This window comes from Bactrocera tryoni, chromosome 4 (assembly GCF_016617805.1).
Source record: "Bactrocera tryoni isolate S06 chromosome 4, CSIRO_BtryS06_freeze2, whole genome shotgun sequence".
Lineage (NCBI taxonomy): Eukaryota > Metazoa > Arthropoda > Insecta > Diptera > Tephritidae > Bactrocera > Bactrocera tryoni.
The window spans coordinates 34,558,495-34,581,065 of record NC_052502.1 but is presented as its reverse complement, the minus strand read 5'-3'; the positions used below and the strand labels follow the sequence as shown (position 1 = coordinate 34,581,065).

Below are 22,571 nucleotides of genomic sequence, written 5' to 3'. Positions count from 1 at the left end.
CCATTGTGGGGACCCTTTGGAAAAACGATGCACCCGAGTTGGCAGGATAACTCCTTACATATTTTTTCATTTCAAGTGAAAAAATACGTGTTTTAGTTAAAAACTTAACTTAGAACTGACATTTTTACAAAAAAATTTAAATTTCAGTGAAAATTTCGCAACATTTTTTTCAGGTAGTTGTAATCGTAACGAAAAAAATTTCGTCCAAGTCTTTAAGAAAAAAAACCAAAAACATAGTTTCAAGAAAAACGCGTTTACAGGCGCCGAACTTAGTCTAGCTTGCCTCGAGCGCACAAGTTCTCAAGGATGTACATATATCCGAATCTGTTACTGGGATCAACTTGAAAATTGAGGACAATATTCTAGAGGTGTTGTAGAATTTAATAAGACAATAAAAATATCGATCGATAAGTCGATCTGTTATGTGAAATTTCACTGTGTATATAAAGGGGGGTCGTTTTTTGCATTTTCTGAGAAAATTTATCAAAGTAACGTATATATTTTTTCACTATCAACAAGTAGAGGTTTTCCCAAACACAACGCCTGCTGACTTTAAAAACAAAAACTGATATTTTGAGGTGAGAATTTTGATTGAAAATTTGGTACTATTTTTCGACTTTAAGTCTAAATAAGTTTTTCTTCTTAAATTTTTAAAAGAAAAAATAAGTGTGTTTGTAAGAAGTTAACCTTACACCTAATTTTGTGAAAGAAATGTTTTTTACAATATGAAACTAAAAAAAAAAACAAGATAAAACGTTAACTTCGGTTGCAACGAAGCTAAATACCCTTCACAGGTGCATTTCTTTTAGTAACTACGTGTTCTGTTTGTATGGAAGCTATATGCTATAGTAATCCGTTCTGATAAAATTTTTTGGAGATTATATTGTTACCTTAAGCAGTAATCCATGCCGAATTTCGTGAAGATACCACGTCAAATGCGAAAGTTTTCCATACAAGAACTTGATTCCGATCGTTCGGTTTGTATGGCCGCTATATGGTATAGTAATCCGATCTGAACAATTTCTTCTGATATTACATTATTTCTATAAACAATAAATCATACCAAATCTCGTGAACATATCTTGTCAAATGAAGAAGTTTCCCAAGCATTTGATTTCGATCATTCAGTTTGTATGGCAGCTACATACACATATGGACAAAATAATAGGTGTGCCTATGCGTGGTGCCATTTTTTTGTCAAAAAGTGTTGTAACTGTTATTTATTTTTAATACCGCTATGTTTTTATGATGGACGCGTTTTAGTAGCATGGTGGTGTCAACAGTTTGCATTACTCATTCGGTGATTTTGCTTTTTAGTGACGAGTGATCATTGTTCATTTAATTTTGCTTGGCCATTAAAATAGGTGTAGTTCATATTTTTCGTAAAGAAGTTGTTAATTCGTACTATTTACCATACCAAAGTAAGTATTTGAGTATTTCCAAATTTATATTAGTTTAAATATCACAAACTGACAAACAAAAAATTTTCAGAATGGGTCGCAAGAGACACTGCACCGAAATAGAACGCCAATTGGTTAAAAAACTACGTGGTGAAGGGAAAACATATAAATTCATAGCCAATACGTTAGAGCGATCAGAAAATTTTGTCACTAATGCTCTAAAAGGAAAAAAAGGGAAGGAAACTCGTGGCCGTCCAAAATTAACCTGCCCAATTGATGACCATCGTATAGTACTTATGGCAAAAAAAGACCCTTTTATCTCTTCGCGACAAATTGAAGCGGAGGTGGGACTTAATATAAGCTCGCGGACAATTCGGCGTCGTTTGGTGGAAGCTAAACTACCAGGGCGAACGGCCAGAAAAATTCCTCTGCTACGAAAGAACAATATCCAGAAGAGGAAAACTTTCGCTACTGAACATAAAGATTGGTGTGGTCCCACTGGAGAAAAAAGGTGGCGAAATATTTTATTTAGTGATGAAGTGAAGATAAATCTTTGCGGAAATGATTCCATGAGAAGCGTACGCCGTCCGAAAGGCAAGGAATTCGATTCCAGATACACCAAAAAGACAGTTAAGCATGGGGGCGGAAATGTTATGGTGTGGGGATGTTTCTCCTGGCAAGGTGTTGGTCCATTATTTTGGATAAAGGATACAATGACCGCTGTTGAGTACAGGGAAATATTACAAAATATTATGCTACCATATGCGGAAGAAAATATGCCTCTGCGCTGGTGTTATCAACAAGATAACGATCCGAAGCATACCTCGAGGTTAGTATCTGAGTGGCTCATAAATTCAAATGTAACCTGTATGAAATGGCCAAGTCAATCTCCTGACCTCAATCCGATTGAGAACTTGTGGAGTGACCTCAAAAGGAGATTGGCAGGCTTTTCTTTTCGAAACAAGGAGCAATTGTGGCAAAAAACTAAGGAATTGTGGGATGCAACTCCCTTGGAGACTTGTCAAAAGCTAGTACAGTCTATGCCCAAGAGAATAGCAAAACTTATCCAAAACAAGGGAGGATATACTGGCTATTAAAAACTTATAGGCTAAGGAAATAATATACTGATTTTTTTTTTTTATTTTGAAAAAACTTTTTTACACCTATTATTTTGTCCAGGGAAATATGTTTTTATAATTGAATTTTTTGTTTTAAAGCTTACAGTAAGAAAATTGCAAAGTATTTCTGTTTAATAAAGAGAAATACTTTTATTACTAAAGAAAAATTTGTTTTAATTGCATATGATTTCACGATATTTTGGTAAAATGTAATACACCTATTATTTTGTCCATATGTGTATATGCTATAGTGGTCCGATCTGAACAATTTCTTCGGAGATTACATTGTTGCCATAAAAAATAATCTATACCAAATTTCGTGAATATATCTTGTCAAATGTGAAAGTTTTCCATACAAGAACTTGATTCCGATCGTTCAGTTTGTATGGCAGCTATATGTTATAGTGGTCCGATATCAGCAGATCCGACAAATGAGCAGCTTCTTGAAGAAAAAATGACGTTTGCAAAATTTCAAAACGATATCTTAAAAACTGAGGGACTAGTTCGTATATATACAGACGGACGGGCAGACGGACAGACAGACGGACATGGCTAAATCGACTCAGCTCAACATACTGATCTATATATACTTTATAGGGTCTCCGACCCTTCCTTCTGGGTGTTACAAACTTCGTGACAAACTTAATATACCCTGTTCAGAGTATAAAAAACCAAAAACATGGATATATGAAATTTTCTCATAAATTTTGAAGTTATTTGCAAAATGTGTTAATATAGAAGTTGTAAATCTTTTCAGCAGCTACAACTTTTTTCTATAAGACTGGTAGTTTTGCCGACAATTGAGATAAACATTAACCAAAATATGTTGATCGGTACATAAGATACATATGTATGTATGTTGTGATCCTCTACTATCTCTATGATGCCAAGATTTCAAGAACTTTTACTTTAGCGTTCATTGGAGGTTCTTATACGACAAGTTTTTGAAGACTTCACAAGCTTCATGGAATGTTTGTGCCACTCAATTACTTGTACATATTCGTCATAAATTAGACTCCTTAAAACGTTTCTACAAAACTATCAAAGACCGGGCTATGATTCCATTGGAAACACAAAATGTCATGCATACTCGTTGTTAATTTTTTTCCATATTAAAAATCGGCTGACAAACTTGTCGTGTCCTAAACAAGCAGCTCCCAGGAAAACACTAATTGTCATATGGAGACACATAAAAGAGAGTTGTACTCACCAAGAAAAGAACTTGTTATCGATTCCGCCTACCTGCGCAGGTTAAATGGACCACTTCGGGTCAAATTTGATCAGTTGATATTCAATTTTAAATTTTGCTTAAATATAAAGATAAGTGCTTTCTAGCTTTCATAGTGTGAAACTGGAATATGTACCATAAGTATGATATCGCCACCTATCGCTAATTTAAAATAAAGTTAATTGCTTTTTAGCTTTCATGATGTGCAACTCGAATATGTAGCATAAGTATGATTGCGCCATCTAGCGCTAATTTGGCCAAATACGGAGTGTTCAATTCATTTCATTTCTGCCAAATTAATTTTTACTTTCAAATATTTGAATATTCACAAAATTTTGTTTTAAGTGTAAAAATATCATATGTGACATTTAAATTCCAAAAAACTCACCTGTGACACTAAATAAACACTGCCTTGCCTGGAAAACGAAAGACTTGTATCATAAACATTTGTGCGCCATCTAACGCAGCTTTCAGACAAACACAAACACATATTTATTTACACACACATATATTTAGATTTTCATTTTTGGCTTTAACTGAATTAACTGATTTTATTTTACACACTTTTTATATATCACACAAAACTATAATTTCACATTAATTTTCTTCACACTAACTTTACTCCTTCTTATAAGAGATTGGCTCTTTTCAGCAAGATACAATAAAACGCACTTCTGGGCGGCCATTTTGAACAAAAGGAGGCTTCTCATTTTTGCAATTTCACTTGCGTATTGCCTTTGCAAATATGCAAATCTAAATCGGAAGACTTTATCTATCACACTTTTCACACTAAACGCGCACAATTTTGACACGCAAGCACTATAATTTTCACAATAATAAATATTTTAATCACGGCGTAACAATATAATTTATTCCCTAATTTTTTTGACAACCGCACGCACGAACTTCAAATCGAGTACTAACTGTTCGCTAATTGGTTCGTTGAATTTTAGAGCTTTTCGGAAGTTGACGAACGAGTAAAACGGCATTGGATAGTCGCTTCCGCGCGGATGTATTGTGCTTTTCGAATGTTCAACACTGATCAATTCGTTAATTTACTTCTGAGAAGTGGACAAGCGGAATTAACAAGTAAGTGATCACTTGGTACTCGATTTGATATACTAAATATTAGAGCATTTACAACTTGAAAGCCTTATTTTGCTTATTTGACAATTAATGAACTCATAATATGACGTAAAATTAACCATAAATAGACATACATAGAGAGAAGGAGAGAGAAGTACATATATCTTACCGAATCTTCATAAACTGAAATTTGGTTCTATATTGCTAATACAAAACTTATCGCATGACATTTAATTAAAGTCATATTTATATTCTCTATTTATATTCTCTATCATGTTTTACGTTTTCCACGAAGTTTGTAATATCCAAAAGGAGGCATTGGAGATCCTGTAATATAATATATATGTATGTATGTTTGTACATATACATATATGTATGTCTATAAATGATCAGCGTGACAAGCTGAGTCAATTTAGCCACGTCCGTCCGTCTATATATACGCAGTTTAGTCTCTCAGTTTTTTACTATAACATATAGCTGCCAAACAAACTGAACGATTAAAAACAAGTCTATGTATGATTTTTTTTTTTTTTAGCTGACAAGATATCTTCACAAAATTTGGTATGAATAATTAAACAAAACAACGATGCAATCTCCGAAAAAATTTTTCCTGTATATTGTTTTGATCGGACTACTAAATTCAAGTTCTTGTAAGAAAACACTTTTATTTGTGAAGGGTATTCCAGCATCGGAGTAACCGGAGTTGTAATTTTTTTGGTGCTTTAATTCGTTTGATCACCTCTCCAGTATAAGACGGAACTATCGCAAGATTGTTTCTTTAACAAATATTTTATTAAGAAAGTTTAAGAAAAGAAATTGTTTATCAAAACTGGGAATTCAATTTATATTACACGATATCTAAACTATTGATAGTAAAGCTCCAAATTCATGCCATCATGTATTTCATCTAGAAAAATAAGAGATATATATTTGTTAAAATTATGACTTATAACAATTATTATCCAACTACTCACAATCACATAGACGTATAGGATCTTTATAGATGGTGTACCACTTCTTTAAAACTATCTTTTCAGATTTTGTGCCTGTCTGCGCTGCAATTAACTTCTTTAGATCGCCAATAGTGTCATCCGGATTGCATTTCACTCTCACCTATTATAGAGGACTTTATAATTTGTTTGTTTTTAATTAAAATAATTACAGTTATTTACCTTTTTGCCCAATCGATCATTGCAAGTAATTTCAATCATTGTTGATATCCAGTATAACCAAGAATTCCAGAATTAACTCAATTGTAAAATATTCTAAACGCTTTGCACATAAATTTAGCTATATGACATTTGTCAAAATGCCAGCTGACAGGTAAAATATTTTGAAGCCAATGCATTTAAGTGATGCTTTGCTAAGGAAAATAGGTAAGATATATTTCTGGCAATCCATTTTATCTCGATAAAACGAGATTAGAGATAATGGTGATTTTGAAAAATTTAAAATGCTCTTATATTTAAAGTGTTAAGTTTTTAAATCATTAATTCATCTCTTCCAAAAAAGTATTCGTTCGAATACACATATTAGAAATATGTAGATGCAGAAAATAAAATATATCTACCAAAAATTTTACAAAACTTGGCTATACATTTTCGGCGTACCAATAATTGCAACCTTGTTGATTGCAAGTAACAACATTTGTTTTGTTTACGAAAAGCAATACATCAAAAATCGTTTTTTTCATAAACCAAGTTAGTAAAGATTTTCTCATACACCAGCTTTATTTATTAGTTTGAAGTCCGTGTGAAACTAGTCATGTCTATGATACCTTTCTTTCCATCGTTGCGACCACAAATAGCTAATCGCATTTGGTTTGAAATTAATACCCCACCCAGCGAAGATGATGTTTTGCGTTATGAACGGGATCATGATAATTGGAAAGAATCTATAAAAAATGCGGCAAGCGATATTCCGCCTCTGGGTAAAGTTTTAACCAGACCTGGACCAGAAACTGATGACGAAGATGGTAATATATACATCACATTCATTCAAGGGCATATAATCTTTCTTTTATGATTCCAGCTAATGATGATAGCGATGATTCAGATACACACGATGATGATGATGATACAAATGACAGGGCTATTCCTGGTCAGCCAGAGCATTCTGCACTTTATTCGCCGGGTGATGATGCTAATCCAATTAATGAAGATGTGCCAACAACAGTCGACACTTTATAAGTCGGCTTTTCCTTTGTGGCTGTTTAGTTTTTTTATGAATAATAATAACTTAATTTTGCAATTACAAAAAGGGTTTATATTGTATCGACCACTCAAAACGAAATAGAACTTGGAAACCGAAAAATGCCACCTGATATGTGTTTATTTTAAGAACGATTCAGATATTTCAATAAAAAATAATACTTATATTTGAAATCTCTGTATAATAGTTTAATTTTTCTAAAGTAGAACAATTTTTGTATTTGAGGATTCTAACGTTAACTTTTTTATATCATTAGTAAAGGATTCTTGAAAATTCTTTGAGCCTGCGATTATAAAAACTGATTCCGTACCGTTACCGCCACTTCCGTTGCTAATATCTCTCAATTCAGAATCGGAAAAACGACGTAAATGAACCGTTTCTTTATACCACAACTTTTTTTGAAACCAGGTACATTCTCCAGTGCATTCAGCTGTTTTACACATACGATGCAAACATTTCTGATGCGCGAGATATATATGACTTTTATAGTTCCAATACTTATTAAAGTCACGTATGGCGTCTCGAAAGAAAGCATGATCTATATCTTTATAACATGCTACCTGAAAAACGTGACTGAAGTCTTCTTCATTATCCAGAATATCTTTTACAATGCGGATGGTAGCTGCAATGGCAACACCTTGTGTTATAATGAAAATATTGCGTTCAGTTTTAGTGTTACTAAAATATTCGTAAGCACCTATAGGTCCTCGAAATTCGACAAAATCACCAACCTTCAGTTCTTTAATAAATCGAGACATTTGACCGCAAGGAGCGAGATTTACGAGGATTTTGAATTCCATCGCCAAAGTATCCACCCAAAAAGGAGAATAGGGCCTCAGACAAACTAGCCCAGTAGCCAAATGTTGACGCATCATTACATGATAACCTGCTGGTATCATCAAAGCGAAATCCTCCGCACCGTCTGGCAAATAAGAAACACAAAAGTGAAGCTCAATTACTTCGACACCATTTCCATTATCATCTTCCCTGCCCATAGGATTATGTGGATATTTGCTTGACAGTCGAAATTTTCGATACTCCGAAATTACGTTCTGTTTTCCTTCTAGGTTATCACTATAAGTTCTCCGATATCCGACATTTAATACACAATTTACGCAGCCATTACCGCAGCATTCACTCTCACTTATCAATGCAGTTTGATCCATAATATTCAAATTTGTGCAACAAGATAATTTCTCCCATCCGTTGTTTCCATATTCCTTATCAATTTTTGCAATTGAAACTGATTTGTTTCAAAGTAGTCTCTCATGATATTAAGACAATTGTTAAGAACTTTGGATCGCTCAGATGTTCAATGATATGGTGATAATTGCCAACAGCTGATTACCGATTTTTCAATGACACCTCATATGGTTTTTTTTTGACGTCTACTGATGTGTTATTTACAGATAAATAAGCAAAAAGTGGGAGGTATTTTGAAAAGAGTTTTTTATACATAAATTATAAAATTTGCATCTGAAATAAATGAGCTAAACACTAAAATATCTTATGCGGCTTTTACGATACACAATCCTTCATTTATTAAAGAGATCAGGCGAGATTATAAGTCAACAACGTGTTTTACATACGAGCGGTGGTATGGCCTGTAGCCGCTTTGAATATGTTAAAAACTACGAACAAGACGACAGCGTTTTACCAAATGTGTGGATAGTGATACGTTTAGATGGCAAGGGATTCCATAAATTTTCCAAAGCACACGATTTTGCTAAACCTAACGATGCCAATGGTACATATATATACAAATGGTTTTTTACTATTGAATTATTTTTATACATACATATATAAATATGTTCTGTAAACAGCGCTTAATTTGATGAACATCGCCGCGGTAACAGTAATGGAAGAATTCCGCGATGTAATTCTAGCTTATGGTCAAAGTGATGAATACTCATTTATATTCCGAAAGGAAACTAACGTTTTTAATCGACGAGCAGCAAAACTTCTCACATACGTAACCAGTTTATTCACTTCTGCCTACGTATTTAACTGGAATCATTGGATGCATCCCAAAACTTTACAGTATCCTCCATGCTTCGATGGTCGAGTTGTATTATATCCATCAGATCAAAACTTACGCGACTATCTCAGCTGGCGACAAGCTGACGTACACATAAATAACTTATACAATACCGCCTTTTGGAATTTAGTATTACACTCAGGACTAAGTAATCAAGAAGCCGAAGCTGAGCTGCGCGGTACATTCTCTGCGGATAAAAACGAATTGCTTTTTACTAAATTTGGCATCAATTATAACAAGCTTCCCCCCATGTTTCGCAAAGGTACTATACTATTGAGAAAGCGAGTGAAAATCAGCGACCATGATGGTTTAAATAGACAGCTAATTGTACCCGTGCACGATGATATGATACGTGAAAAATTTTGGAAAGATCATACAGAATTGTTAGGCAAGTATAAGCCTGGCAACTACGAATCTACCTTTGATGGATTATCACCAATACTAAGAACACAAATAGAAAAACTGAGCTCCGGAGATGAAAAGCCACAAAATGTAGAATGTTCAAGTTAGCACAATATTTTTACAAAATTATATCTAATTATAGAAATAAGTAACTTTTTTATTTAATAAAACATTTATTTGAAACTTTAATGTATGTATGTATCATTTACTATAAAAAATCCTCTTATAATTCATAGCGGAGTGCTCTTAAACCTATAGCTGTTTAAAAGCAATTAGTATTCTTCATCGTCGTCGTCATCATCTTCTAAACCTCCGCTATTGCTAGACTTCATTTGTCGATGCAATAGCTCAGCATTTTGTTGAACAGCAGATGCTTGCATGCTAATCCATTGTTGTTGCTCTTCACGTGCTTGCTCTTCGCGAGCTTTAGCGAAAAGTTCTTGTTGTTGCCGCAGAAGTTCCTCTTCAGGTATACCAAGATTTTCAAGTCGTGTACTTTGACGTCGCCGTTTAGCTGCAACTTCTTTGCAATCATTCAAAACGGCCTCTGCTTCCTGTTTATAATCACAGAAACCCAAGCGGTCAAGAGCTTCTAATACATGCTCTGCATTAATTGTCTTTTTATTACGTCTGTTGCATACATCGTTAGCTTCTGATGAAATTAAGTGTATAAATTCTGTGCAGCAATTAAGTATCAGTTCTCGACTCTCATTCGCAACACGGACTGATGGTACCAGCTCTTTTATAATTTTGTTAATACTTGCTCTAGGCAAAGTCAAGTCATCATCCTCTGTAGGTGGTGGGCACAGCTCATCTTGTGGGTCTGCCATTTATTACTAATATTTATTGCGTTAATCGTCCTAATTTCAAAAATACTTTATACTTCGAGCTTATATTTACAATATAGAATATATTATAAAATAAACATATGCTGTTATAATTTGTGTACTGTTTGACAGCAGCTTTAATTTCCTAAACATTGTTGACAAGTGTCAAAAATGACAAGCCGTCAAACAAAAATCCCCTTCAGTGTGGCAAAGTTTTTATAAATAAATAGTGGGTTTTTATAATTTCTTCAAATGCTGCTATAGAAATCTAATTAGAGAAATAAAAAGTTTTAAATACATAAGATACAGGCAGACAACAACTTCAAATGTTAAGTGTTGCATTGTCCAATTAGGCACAATAATACCAGTTTTTATTGTTGAATACTTAAAAATAATATTTTAAATTAAAAAATCTGTAGGAAGTGAATTTTTATATTGTATTTACTATTACCAGAATTCCATATATTCAAAAACTTCTGCTAATAATGAACATATATATTCTTGAAGGCCTCTAAATTTCCCTTTTTAAGGCTAGTTAGCCAACACTGATCCCACCTTACATAAGAGGAAATTCACAACACCATTTTCTGTCAATTGCTTCGTGTCGTGAAAAATTCGGTAATTCTGATTTTGCATAACCAAAGATTGCGGAAAAAATTGTGATAATAATCAAATTTATACTACTTTTAGTTTTCTGCACGGTCCGGGACTTCAACTTAGCAAGATGATGATGCAGCGTGCTAACATTTTGATGCCAGTTGCCATTGAGGCGACTTTCCAGTCGCAGCCGCAGCGCGGCATGGCTACTTTGAAAGCCATCTCAATCCGTTTGAAGTCCGTAAAGAACATTCAGAAAATTACGCAATCCATGAAGATGGTGTCAGCTGCCAAATATTCGCGTGCTGAACGTGATTTAAAAGCTGCTCGCCCCTATGGTGTTGGTGCACAACAATTCTTTGAGAAAACCGAAATCCAATCGGAAGATAAAACTGAGCCAAAGAAGCTGTTGATTGCCATGACATCTGATCGTGGTCTATGTGGTGCCGTGCATACCGGTGTTGCCCGTTATATCCGTAACGAACTTGCTAAAGATGATTCCCAAACCAAGTTATTCTGTGTTGGTGACAAGTCGCGTTCCATTTTGTCACGTACATATGGCAAGAACATTTTGATGGTTGCCAACGAGGTCGGTCGTCTGCCACCTACCTTCCTTGATGCTTCAAAAATTGCTCATGAAGTGTTAAAGACCGGTTATGATTTCACTGAAGGCCAAATTGTCTACAACAAATTCAAATCAGTCGTTTCATATCAGTTGTCTACGCTGCCAGTATACAATGCACCAACCGTCGAGAAATCTGAGAAGTTGGCACTTTATGATTCACTTGACAGCGAAATTGTGCAGAGCTACTTGGAATACTCGCTAGCTTCATTGATATTCTATACTATGAAGGAAGGTGCTTGCTCCGAACAATCTTCCCGTATGACTGCCATGGACAACGCGTCCAAGAACGCCGGTGAAATGATTGAGAAGCTCACACTCACATTCAACCGTACCAGACAGGCTGTCATCACCCGTGAGTTGATTGAAATCATCTCTGGTGCTGCTGCTTTGAATTAAGAAATATAAAACGATCGAAGTAATGAATGGAAAAGTTTCGAAGGAAATATTTGTTTTACGTTTTCGAAATGCGGAATTTAACAAAATAGCGAATTTTTCGCCATAAGTTAAAATTTGAAATAAAATATTATAAACAAATAAAACTTATATGAATGTCTTTAATTTTTTTTAAAGAGAGATATAAAACCTTAGTTAAGTGGAATTAAACATCATTTAATATGGATAGACGAATTTTCTTCTATTTTTTAATTGTGTTGGATCATAGCAGTTCAAGGTCGTCTCCAAATAGCCGAGGAATTTTGTAACTCATAGAAAGAATATTGGAGACCCTATAAAATGTATATATGTGTATGGTAACCGCGAGGAGCTGAATCGATGAGCCATGCCCACCTTTCTATACATATATAATTAATAACTCGGTGTTTGAGTAATCGATCTTAAATTTGGTCCACGTTCTTTGATCAGCAACAAGCTGCTCATACGTCTGAACTGCCAATATCGGATAACTATAGTAAATAGCTGCCTTAAAAGCTGAACGATCCAAAATAAAGTTCTTGTATGGAAAATTTATTTATTTGATAAGGCATCTTCACTAAATTTGGCATATATTATTGTCCAAGACAACGAACGTTCCCTGAAGAAAATGTTTAGATCGGACCACTAGAACATATAGCAGCCATACAAACTGATAGAACATATTCAAGATAAAGATCTATACTACAAGAAATACAACTGATAAGGGCATTGTAGCTTCAATGCAGCTGAAGTTAACGTTTTTACTTATTATAAGTAGTTAGCGCATCTGAAATCCTTTCAAAGAATAGCAGTAATTTTGTTGAAAACAATATAATTTTCTCATTTAAAACATTCGTTTTATTTTAAGACATTATTTCTTAAAAATTAACGGAAAGTGGGAATAAAATCCTTGTAGTTCAATTTACATATCGGGGGGTTTGGAAGAACTGAAACAGAGTATACTTAAAAATTAGCTCCATCATGTGGCATTTCTTGGTATTTGATATAGTATATGTATGTACCAGGAGTTGTATAAAAATAAATTATGAGAGCAAAAGCACAACCTGAAATCGTTTATACGAGCTGACGTCGATCATATATTATATTACATCGTTTACTTTACAAATGTAAAAGACATTATTGTGAATATAGAAAGTCCTTTGCTATAAAGAAATGTCTTGAACGCATAGTGGAATTAACCACGATTTGATATTTCTCTAAGTTTTTTGTTTGTTTTATTTGTGTTTTTTTTTTCTTTAATTTACTTTTATCATAATTTCTTCCATTTTATGGTTGTTGTTTATCGCTTGTTATTATCAAAAGTTGTCTAATTTATGAAACAAAAAGAAATACATTTATATAAAATAATAAAAATAAACATTTTCTCTCCTGTGCATGGGGATGCTCTAAGTCACCATGGCCGTCTACCATTTCTTTTTATGTTCGTCCATTGATACACCACCTGGACCCAGTGACACAATCATTAGTAAACCGCCTATGACGGAGAGCGTCTGTAAAATAAGATTACAAGTGTAATTATATGAAAGTATTAATTGTTATATTTAGATAAAATCACAGTAGCACATATAAGAAAATTATATTAACAACATACTGCCAGAAATTTTTAATAATCTAATATATTATCTAACATATTACCTGGAAAAAGTCGTATTTCAGAAAATCTCTAAGTGGTTTATAAGAAGGAATGGTCCACCACGCGTTATGATACAAATTGAGTACAGTCAATAATGCTACGAGGATGAGTGCAGACAATTTTGTTTTATATCCGATTGTTACCAGAACCATCAAAATTGAACCGACGATGTCTAATAAAATCTGAAAATATTTCAAAGGGTCATACTTGTATTATATTGCATACAATCTTAAATATTTATAATACCTGAAGGAAGCTCATTTCGAAACGAATTAGTGTAATAAACATAAATGCGAGCAGTATACGACCAGCGAGCTGCATTACATTTTTGGGTTTATTCTCACCAAGTGAGGGCACACCAGCAAATAGACTGCGTCCTTCCACACGTGATTCCGCTAAAACAAGCAGTAATGCACCAAGCAGTGCCAGATTGCGCAACAAGAATTGTATGTCCCAAAGGATAGAGTAAGCGATTGTCTAGTTTAAGGAACGGTAAACAATTAAAACTCATTTATCACTTAAATTATGGGTACTTAAACATTTCACATACCTGTAGAATTACAATGAAGAAAAGCACTCCAACAGCAATTTCAACCTTAAATCTAGCGATTACCATTACACAGCCACCTAGTTGTCCAAATAAATTCACAAGCACAAAAACTGTCGCCAAAAACTTGCCACATCCCCAACTCATATCCATATATTCACGTTGTTCATTCCATTGAAAATACATGCGCAAACCATCTTCAAAAAATGTCGCTATTAAACACAGACGGGCGACTGTAGGCAGGATATTTTTACCACGACGAATAACCTGTATGAAAAATAGAGAGTAGTTAATATATGTATATGTATATATACTATTGTATTTTCTTTCATATCTTTTGTATAAATATAACAGCTTCGAATATTTTGATGTGCTAGGAAACTGTTTCAAATGCAGATAAGGCTTTTATTTAAGATCCATCAGCGATTTTCATTTGAGGATATTCACTTTTGATCATAACAGAATGAACTTAAAAATGTCTATGTGATTGTAGTTAACAAGAGCAACTAGTTGTAACAAAATATTAACTATCCAACTAAAATAACAAAACATTGGTTCTTTCAACAATTACTTTTTTTTAATAAATTTCATGTAACGTGCAAAAGTCTTGTAAAGACTTGAAAGATATGAATGTGATCAGTAGTTTTTTGGACAAGACGTGACTCCGTCACGAACACCGAAATTATAACTCAAAATTTTCCAGATATGTTAAAATATTATATTTTATACAACAAAATACAACAAAATATATAAACAAAGCGAAACTCATATTGAAACAAAACTTAAATTTGTGTTATAACTAGGTTATATCTTGGTTAAGATACGCTGATAACGATATGTACATATGTACGTACAATATTGTGTATTGAAATTTTTTTCTTCAAATTAAGTAAAACTGATCTGAGAAAGAGAGTATAGAATTACCAAACAATTTATGTGTATATACAAATATTATTTGACACCGAAAAGTTGGTAAAATTTTCAAATAGCAGCAATTTCCCACGCTGTCAAACAAAGCCATTCACACATGTCAATTAATATTTTACATTTGTTCAGTTGGTTTTACGGTAAATTTAAAACAGAACATTGACATTGAAATTTTTTTAATTAAAGTGAAAAAATCAAGCTCACACTTACTATTATTAAAAGGAACCTGACACAAAAAACTGATAAGATAATTGAAAAGTTACTTTACATTTTAAATAGTTAAAAAAACCTTAATTATATGCGCATACATGCTTCAGTCAATGGTAGATACGTATTATTGAAACTTTTTAAAATGTAACTATATAATACTTTTTCAGTTACGTTAGTTTTTCCATATTTTGTCCACAATACATACAACTATAGTAATATGTGCTCATCTTATGTAAATATGAAATCAAAGTGCATGTGTGGCATTTTAAATGCGACCGACATATCATTACTTAAACACGAAACTTTCGAAATATGTTAAAGACAGCTATAAATAGTAAAAAAACTAAACCGGTCAAGAGAGTAAATCTATTAAGCCCCAAGTAATGTTTGAGACGGAAGTTCGAAGCAGAAAGTAAAAGTTAGATACACTTGTAATGCAAGTTACATATGTATGTACATGGACGCATAGATTGCTGTATATTGACTGAGGGCAAGTTAATTATTTTCACCAAAGAGGAAATTGTTAAAATTTAATCTATGATTATACCATCTTCGTACTTTAGACTTTATTTTTAATTAGCATAAAACAATTATTACGAATAATACTTAAGCTTTCTTAAAAAAATTAACTAGTTATCAACAAGTGGCACCCGAATCTAATATTTAATTTTTTGCTTATTTACATATATTAGGAAATGCCTGATCACATACATAACATTGTTTGGTGAAAATTATGGATATTTCTTTATAAATTATTACTTTTCAAACTCATTAAGTACTCTCCCACATGTTATATCAATTCACTTGACGTCCCAATTGCATACAGCGCAGAAAACAAACTTATTGGAACGCCACTGGTACAATCATTACTGGTCTACAATTCATCATTCATATTAGAAAACATGATGTATGGACAGCAGCAATAGACAAACTAATATTATAATGTTAAAACAACAACTAAATATTGCTGATACGAATGGGTGACGTTGACAGTTTTTTCGTAATCTACCGTGCGGCTACTCAATTCAGCCGCACTCATCTCTTTCTAGTGCAAAATAGCAGGATGATAGCCGTAATATCTAATCAAGCCGTTATGATGACCACTTTCTTTAAAAAAAACTCACATAGCACATTTTTGGTTTCATTCGCTTTAATATTGGCTTCTTTGATTGTCCTACCAAGTTTTGTACCAATTTACCTGATCCGCCACATCCTCCGTTTTCGAAATGTATTCGTTGGGGATATTCATTTTTGTTTGTGTACTTAACGTTCGTCGTTGTCCCGGAACCTAAGCTCAATGGAACAAATTTATTCGTTACGGCTTGAATTATAAAGCCTACTTTCTTTTACGATTTCTCACTGCCCTTTATAATATTTAAAATAAAAAATATTAACAAAACTTGAAGAAACACGAACTACTTAAACACGAACCACGAAAACGAGACAAATGTTGGAAGAGAACACGTCTGCTGCATATTATCAGTGTTGTATTTGATTTATATATCCAGTGTTGTAAGTCGCCATTTAGAATAAAATTATAAATAAATAAATCCAATTAGAAAGCGCATTAAATCACGTTCGATAAAATTGAAAAAGATCAAAAACATTAATATGTATTTGATTTTGCTTTATTCAAGCTTATTTGACATGTTAAATGACGAATTATTAAAAAAAAGCTTATTAAATATAACATAAATGTCATTCAATACTCTATATTATATTACAAAGATTTACTGAATTTAAATAGTGTTTATTATAAGTATTTAAAAGTTTTCTATTGAGAAATATTTCTTATATTGCATTGTTAGACAAAATGCATATAAAGGGTGTTTAAAAAATGACGTATGATTGGTGTTAAACACAGAGTGTCCCAAAAATAAGGCAATATTTAAATTTGTCACCATTTATGAAGTAGTAAGAAGCCTACAAAACAAAAAATCGACAGCTGGCAGTTTATGTTTAGTACAAACGGAGCGTTACACTATAGAATAACATGTATTCATTATTGAACAATATATAAAAAATACTAAGAGATTGGCGGGTTACTTCAAAAATTTCATATAAAATATGGTCGGTATAGTGTTTTAACTTCGTGAACTGTGAAGAAATTTTTAAATAAATAAATCTTGTGTTAATTTTGGGTCACCATGTAGATAATTAATTGAATTATTTTATCCAAATTGTATTATTAATTTTACAAAAGAAATAATTAAACTGTTGCTTCCTAGTTACCCTGTTTCATATTGAAGCACGAACATGGGAAGTGTACTGAAAGGTATACGAATATGCAAGCGATTATACAAAGATGATTTTCGAAAGTTTCGATTATTCTTTTCTTGTGATTGCATAGGGTGAACGTGTGTGGTTCTTCTCCGCAAAGAAAATTACATTAAACAGAATAAATAAATTATTTTGAAGCTATTTGCGGAACTATATACAAATTTATATAAAGGTAAATATTATTAAAATATAAGAATAGTCAATATTTTATTTTCTATGGGTTTTCTATTAAATTGCATATAGATTAGTTATGCAAATCATAATGTCGGCCGCCATTTTGTATTTTCTGTATATGTAGAAAATTCCACGCCTTCATTTTCCACGTAGAAAAGTATTTTAAATATAATTTTTTTTTGTTTTGATTGCTTACAGGTATTATTAAGAATATATAAACATAAATAATGCCGCGTTATCGTGAGTGGGACTTAGCTTGCAAAGTATATGTAGGAAATTTGGGATCATCCGCCTCTAAATATGAAATAGAAAATGCTTTCAGCAAATATGGTCCGTTGAGAAACGTATGGGTCGCACGAAATCCACCTGGATTTGCATTTGTAGAATTTGAAGATCGCCGCGACGCAGAAGATGCAACTCGGGGATTGGATGGAACGTAAGTGCCTGTAGAAAATTTGCATTTTTTTTTCATAATATTTTTTGATCAAAACTGCAGTCGCTGCTGTGGTACTCGCATACGCGTAGAAATGTCGTCGGGTCGGTCACGAAGAGATGATAGACGACGAGGAGGCGGTAGTGCTGGTGGCGGTGGCAGCAGCAGCGGTGGCCGAGGGGGAGGTCGCTATAGGTAAGTCAACGCAGTTTTATATAGCCTACATGAACGCTTTATTAATTTTAGCATTCTTGGCAAATTGTAAGAATTATATTATACAGTGAAATTTTATTACCTAAATATTTTGCGAAGGATGAGTTGTTGCGAAAATTACCATGCCTTGGTATTGTTCTTTTATTACACAGATGTGCAAATGCTTTAATTAGTATGTTATGCATAGATAAATTATATTAGAGAATTAAAGTGTAAAATATTTTTAACATGGAAATCTATAGGAACGAGTAGTGCAACATATTTTTAATTTTTGTTGCTAATACATACAGCCATAAACGATGCTAACGTTTATAGTAGTAGATAAGTACTGTTATGGCTATTTCTTGATTACACACATTATTTCGTGTTTCTATTTAGATTTTGAGAAAGATATTGAAAGATTTTTTAAATGTAGTTTACGATAATCATTTTGCAGGATAAAGTCTACTGCTACTACTACTTCTAGAACTTCTACCTCCTCTTCCTTCAACAAAAACTACAAAAACAACATCTTCACGTATCACAACTACTGCTCCTTCTCCACAAACTTCACCACGACAAGCAACAAGCTCAACTTAATATCGTTCAACGACAACATTTTTGATAATAGTGAAAAAAATGTCAATCAACAATTTTTTAAGAAAGAATGTCTACAAAATTTCGACAACAACAATTTTAGTTATAGCAAACATCATTTTCAACATCACCAAAAACAACTACAAGAAAAGCCACAACACAGTACTTTCATCAATAAATTAATGATCATAGTTTTTATTATCAACACGAACACCTTGAACACCACCAACACCAACGTTACAACAGTCTTGCACATAAAATTTGATCTCGTTTTCGCTGTAGTCATTGTCATCAATACCTATCTAACAATTGTTGTTGTCGCAATAGAAAACTGTAACAGTTGTCCTGATGTTAAGTGCAGTAAAAGATCAACAATCATTAGAACAGCAACTACTAGTAAAATAACTACTACCGCTACTACTACTACCTCAGCTGCAACTGCTTCTACAGTCACTACAACTATTGCTACTACAAGAATTAGTGCAACTAGTAAAAGTGTGCTTGGGCAGCAGGCGCAGGATCAGCATCAACGGCAAATTCCTAAGCATTTACTACAGCCATCATCATTAATACCACCACTACTACCACCACAACCACCTTAACAACTTGATATACTACTACCACCTCCTTCTCCTTTGTATAAGCAACTGACTGTGAAAAGTGTCCACAACACTACAATCTTCAGCACAACAAATACCATCACCAACAACAAAAATCACAACGACTTTGACAAGAAATGCAAACTTATGTGATAACAAGAAAAAAGAGTGTGCTTGGTCGGGTAATGTATGCATGTTCACCCATCAGTCTGTGTGTGGGGTGTACCACACAAAATAGGTGACTTAATCGTAACTTCGTTATTTCATTCGATGTAACTACATGATTTTTGTTTTTGTGACAAAAAGCATTATATTCGAACGCTTCTTCGAGACTGCTCTCAACCATTAATAACGACTTTACAACTAATACTGTTATAGAGCTCTCGAAACTGCTTTAACGACAACAAATTTTTCATTAAAGAGCAGTGGTTGTTTTCAATCATACACCGCATAGTCTGACTGTTGCATTGCAATTTTATGCGGTACTGTCGGTCTAATGTATAACTTTTAATGGAAATTAACCTAAAATTCAAGATTTAAGACAACTGAATGATTCGGGTACACGGGTTCTGAAGTAAAAGTATGACCGCAATTCGGATTTTTTTTTTTTTTGTATTTTTATTGTGCGAGGTAAAAGTGCTAGCTACGTTATGTTCTTCAGATAATCGACATTGAATGGCGCTTTTGTGTAATCCACCAATTACTCCATCAGTTCTGCAACTTCACTCTTGTCTCTGCAGTGGTTTCAACTGCACATACATATATGTATGTATATCTTCAACATGTGTTCGAGAAATATTTCAACATTTACAATGAATTTAATCCACTCAACTCGTCAAAATGAAAACAAACGTTCAATTTTCAAAATGGGAAGGGCAGGTTGTCACCCTGAACATCGTTTTTGACATGCTAATGTGCGAAACAACGTATAAGTGCATCAAGAACGAAAGACAAAACGTGTGCGGTAACTTCAAGTAAGAATAAGTTCTTTCTAATTTAGATACTACCTAGTTCATTTTGTTACTAATATTCTAATATTGAGGATATTTCAAGTTGTGTTTAAATATTACTTTCAAGGTTAAACAAATTTACACTTTGACAAAGAACTATCCACTAATTGTAAATTCCATTGCATCCGAGCAGGTGAACACTTAGCAATGATCGGCTCAATGAACTCATGAAGTTCCGACATCGGCTCAATGACTGCAACATCTTTTTCTACTTAATATGGGTGAAAATATCTGCTCTGCTCAGCTACAACTCCATGACATCCTATTTCGAATTCATTACAACCACTTTGGCTGGTCCTTCGAGCGTTTGAGAGCTTGATTGGTATTTTCCACAGGGTCACCGCTATACATCAAGCTATTCAACGTTCCGTCTTTGCAACCGATCTCCAAGGCCTTCAATTAAATATAACAAAGCTCTCATATTGCATCACGGTCAACAGCAGCAAGCTAATGTCATCACTACTACTCCACCGATGCGCATACATAGTCAACCAGCGTCCCAAATTAAGGCTTTTTGTCTACTCCACCAACCCTATCATGTCTGATATGCGCAACAAACGCTTCTAAGTATCATTGTCACAGATGAATATCGGGCTTGTATACTTTGTTATCTGCTCAATGGTTTATTTTGCAATTTTTTATTATATCTTTTATTCATTTAAAATAGTCATCACAAATCAGTTGATTATCAACAAAAGAAACTCTTCCATTATCACCAAAAACCAACCATCACCGTACTACTACTACTACACCACCTCAACAAATATGTCCAATCAAATGAACGAGCTACTGAGCTGCAGTTACTCGTGCATTCAGCTTGTAATTTTTTTTTGACCCAAGGAATTGTAAATAGTCAGCAACGTAAGCCAGCTCGTCGAATTCGAGTTCAGCAACGCAGCAATACGAAAACGATTTGAAATAAATATTTATATCGACATTATCAGGCAACAATTTGGTAAAATTACTGTTAACTGAATCAAGATAAAGTACAGCGAAAAAATCAACCAAACATTCCCAATAGTTAGACTTGTGAAAGCAAAGGTCATAAATTAACTACTTTTCATGAATGAGATTTTTTTTTATTATTTGAAAAGTAGCGTCTCTCATCCCTTGACTGCAAAATTATTTGTATCGAAATCTTCTCTACAACAATCAACTCTACTACAAAATCCCATCGAATATTTACAAATGGTATTAAAATCTTCAATACATGGATTTTTTAATTGTGTGCAGTGCTTAAAAACTTGTTTATCCAACAGCATATTAAATTTTCCTTTTTCTCTTTTTTATATGACAATTTCTTACAGATCACGCTCACCACGTCGTACACGCAGCCGTTCCCGCAGTTTTTCAAGAGACAGACGTAGCCGATCGGACTCTCGTGATCGTCATTAGATATAACAAAAAATCACAAAATTTTCTCAAATTGAATTCCCAGAAAAAAAATATTTTCTTTACCTAAAATCTATATACACCATTATGTAGAAAGAGAGAACTTATCATTAGCATAAGTTTTAGTTTTGAGAGTAACTTAAACACTTACTGTACAGTATGCAGAAAACAACAAAAAAAGTATAGATTAATTTTGAAAAACTGGTGAACTTCAACGTTCTGGAATTTGGAAGATTTTTTTCGCAGCAAAAGTGCGAAAATAAGTGGGCATTCCTGAGCAAAACAAAAACATCATTGGGTCACACAAAATACCCATAACACAATCTGTCTATCCACCAACAGACTAGTATTTCCAAAAAGCACCACATTAAGGTAAATTCTTAATTTTTTTTTTTATTGAATTACCGCATTCTATGTACGTTTGTGAATAATTACTTATGGAAAGCATTATTGATTAAGTCTTGCTAATTTTAAAAGTATAATAAAATACAGATAAGATATATAAAATAAAGAGCTGTTTTCTTACTATTTATTCATCATGTACAGTTTTCCTATGTACATATGTACGAGTCAAAATGCAAAAAATTTTGTAGTTTTGTTTTTATTCATTTAT

The 22,571-nt window shown here is 33.3% G+C and overlaps 8 protein-coding genes across 10 annotated transcripts; 4 read left to right on the top strand and 4 right to left on the bottom strand.

Annotated features, from left to right (window-relative positions):
- Positions 1 to 5,601: 5,601 nt before the first annotated feature.
- LOC120775184 (ubiquitin-like protein 5) lies at positions 5,602 to 6,145 on the bottom strand. Its single transcript, XM_040105239.1, has 3 exons — positions 6,005 to 6,145; positions 5,807 to 5,945; positions 5,602 to 5,739 (listed from the first exon to the last, which is right to left on the bottom strand). Exons 1-3 carry the CDS (start codon positions 6,041 to 6,043, stop codon positions 5,696 to 5,698), a joined length of 222 nt encoding a protein of 73 aa, XP_039961173.1. The 5' UTR covers positions 6,044 to 6,145; the 3' UTR covers positions 5,602 to 5,695.
- Positions 6,146 to 6,477: 332 nt separating this feature from the next.
- LOC120775629 (anaphase-promoting complex subunit 15B) lies at positions 6,478 to 7,150 on the top strand. Its single transcript, XM_040105883.1, has 2 exons — positions 6,478 to 6,807; positions 6,864 to 7,150. The coding sequence occupies exons 1-2, from the start codon at positions 6,597 to 6,599 to the stop codon at positions 7,019 to 7,021; spliced, it is 369 nt and encodes a 122-aa protein (XP_039961817.1). The 5' UTR covers positions 6,478 to 6,596; the 3' UTR covers positions 7,022 to 7,150.
- On the bottom strand, positions 7,128 to 8,388 carry LOC120775628 (NADH-cytochrome b5 reductase-like). Its single transcript, XM_040105882.1, has one exon. The coding sequence runs from the start codon at positions 8,207 to 8,209 to the stop codon at positions 7,241 to 7,243; it is 969 nt and encodes a 322-aa protein (XP_039961816.1). The 5' UTR covers positions 8,210 to 8,388; the 3' UTR covers positions 7,128 to 7,240.
- Positions 8,389 to 8,449: 61 nt separating this feature from the next.
- Positions 8,450 to 9,666, top strand: LOC120775566 (probable tRNA(His) guanylyltransferase). The gene is made up of 2 exons (XM_040105794.1): positions 8,450 to 8,790; positions 8,867 to 9,666. The coding sequence occupies exons 1-2, from the start codon at positions 8,553 to 8,555 to the stop codon at positions 9,589 to 9,591; spliced, it is 963 nt and encodes a 320-aa protein (XP_039961728.1). The 5' UTR covers positions 8,450 to 8,552; the 3' UTR covers positions 9,592 to 9,666.
- On the bottom strand, positions 9,667 to 10,452 carry LOC120775567 (protein Dr1). The gene has a single exon (XM_040105795.1). It carries the CDS (start codon positions 10,311 to 10,313, stop codon positions 9,756 to 9,758), a length of 558 nt encoding a protein of 185 aa, XP_039961729.1. The 5' UTR covers positions 10,314 to 10,452; the 3' UTR covers positions 9,667 to 9,755.
- A 386-nt stretch (positions 10,453 to 10,838) lies between these two features.
- LOC120775537 (ATP synthase subunit gamma, mitochondrial) lies at positions 10,839 to 12,072 on the top strand. The gene is made up of 2 exons (XM_040105759.1): positions 10,839 to 10,928; positions 11,001 to 12,072. The coding sequence occupies exon 2, from the start codon at positions 11,035 to 11,037 to the stop codon at positions 11,926 to 11,928; it is 894 nt and encodes a 297-aa protein (XP_039961693.1). The 5' UTR covers positions 10,839 to 10,928; positions 11,001 to 11,034; the 3' UTR covers positions 11,929 to 12,072.
- A 936-nt stretch (positions 12,073 to 13,008) lies between these two features.
- Positions 13,009 to 16,736, bottom strand: LOC120775436 (surfeit locus protein 4 homolog). The gene is made up of 5 exons (XM_040105622.1): positions 16,480 to 16,736; positions 14,148 to 14,411; positions 13,844 to 14,074; positions 13,600 to 13,779; positions 13,009 to 13,454 (listed from the first exon to the last, which is right to left on the bottom strand). Exons 1-5 carry the CDS (start codon positions 16,528 to 16,530, stop codon positions 13,368 to 13,370), a joined length of 813 nt encoding a protein of 270 aa, XP_039961556.1. The 5' UTR covers positions 16,531 to 16,736; the 3' UTR covers positions 13,009 to 13,367.
- Positions 16,737 to 17,617: 881 nt separating this feature from the next.
- LOC120773984 (RNA-binding protein 1-like) lies at positions 17,618 to 22,469 on the top strand. 3 transcript variants are annotated; one of them, XM_040103243.1, is made up of 4 exons: positions 17,618 to 17,733; positions 17,934 to 18,171; positions 18,232 to 18,363; positions 21,874 to 22,469. In XM_040103243.1, exons 2-4 carry the CDS (start codon positions 17,963 to 17,965, stop codon positions 21,959 to 21,961), a joined length of 429 nt encoding a protein of 142 aa, XP_039959177.1. In that variant the 5' UTR covers positions 17,618 to 17,733; positions 17,934 to 17,962; the 3' UTR covers positions 21,962 to 22,469. The 3 variants fall into 3 exon arrangements, with proteins under 3 accessions (XP_039959177.1, XP_039959175.1, XP_039959176.1); XM_040103241.1 differs by having other exon boundaries at positions 18,818 to 21,962; XM_040103242.1 differs by having other exon boundaries at positions 17,618 to 17,734; positions 17,938 to 18,171; positions 18,818 to 21,962.
- The last annotated feature ends 102 nt before the right edge of the window (positions 22,470 to 22,571 follow it).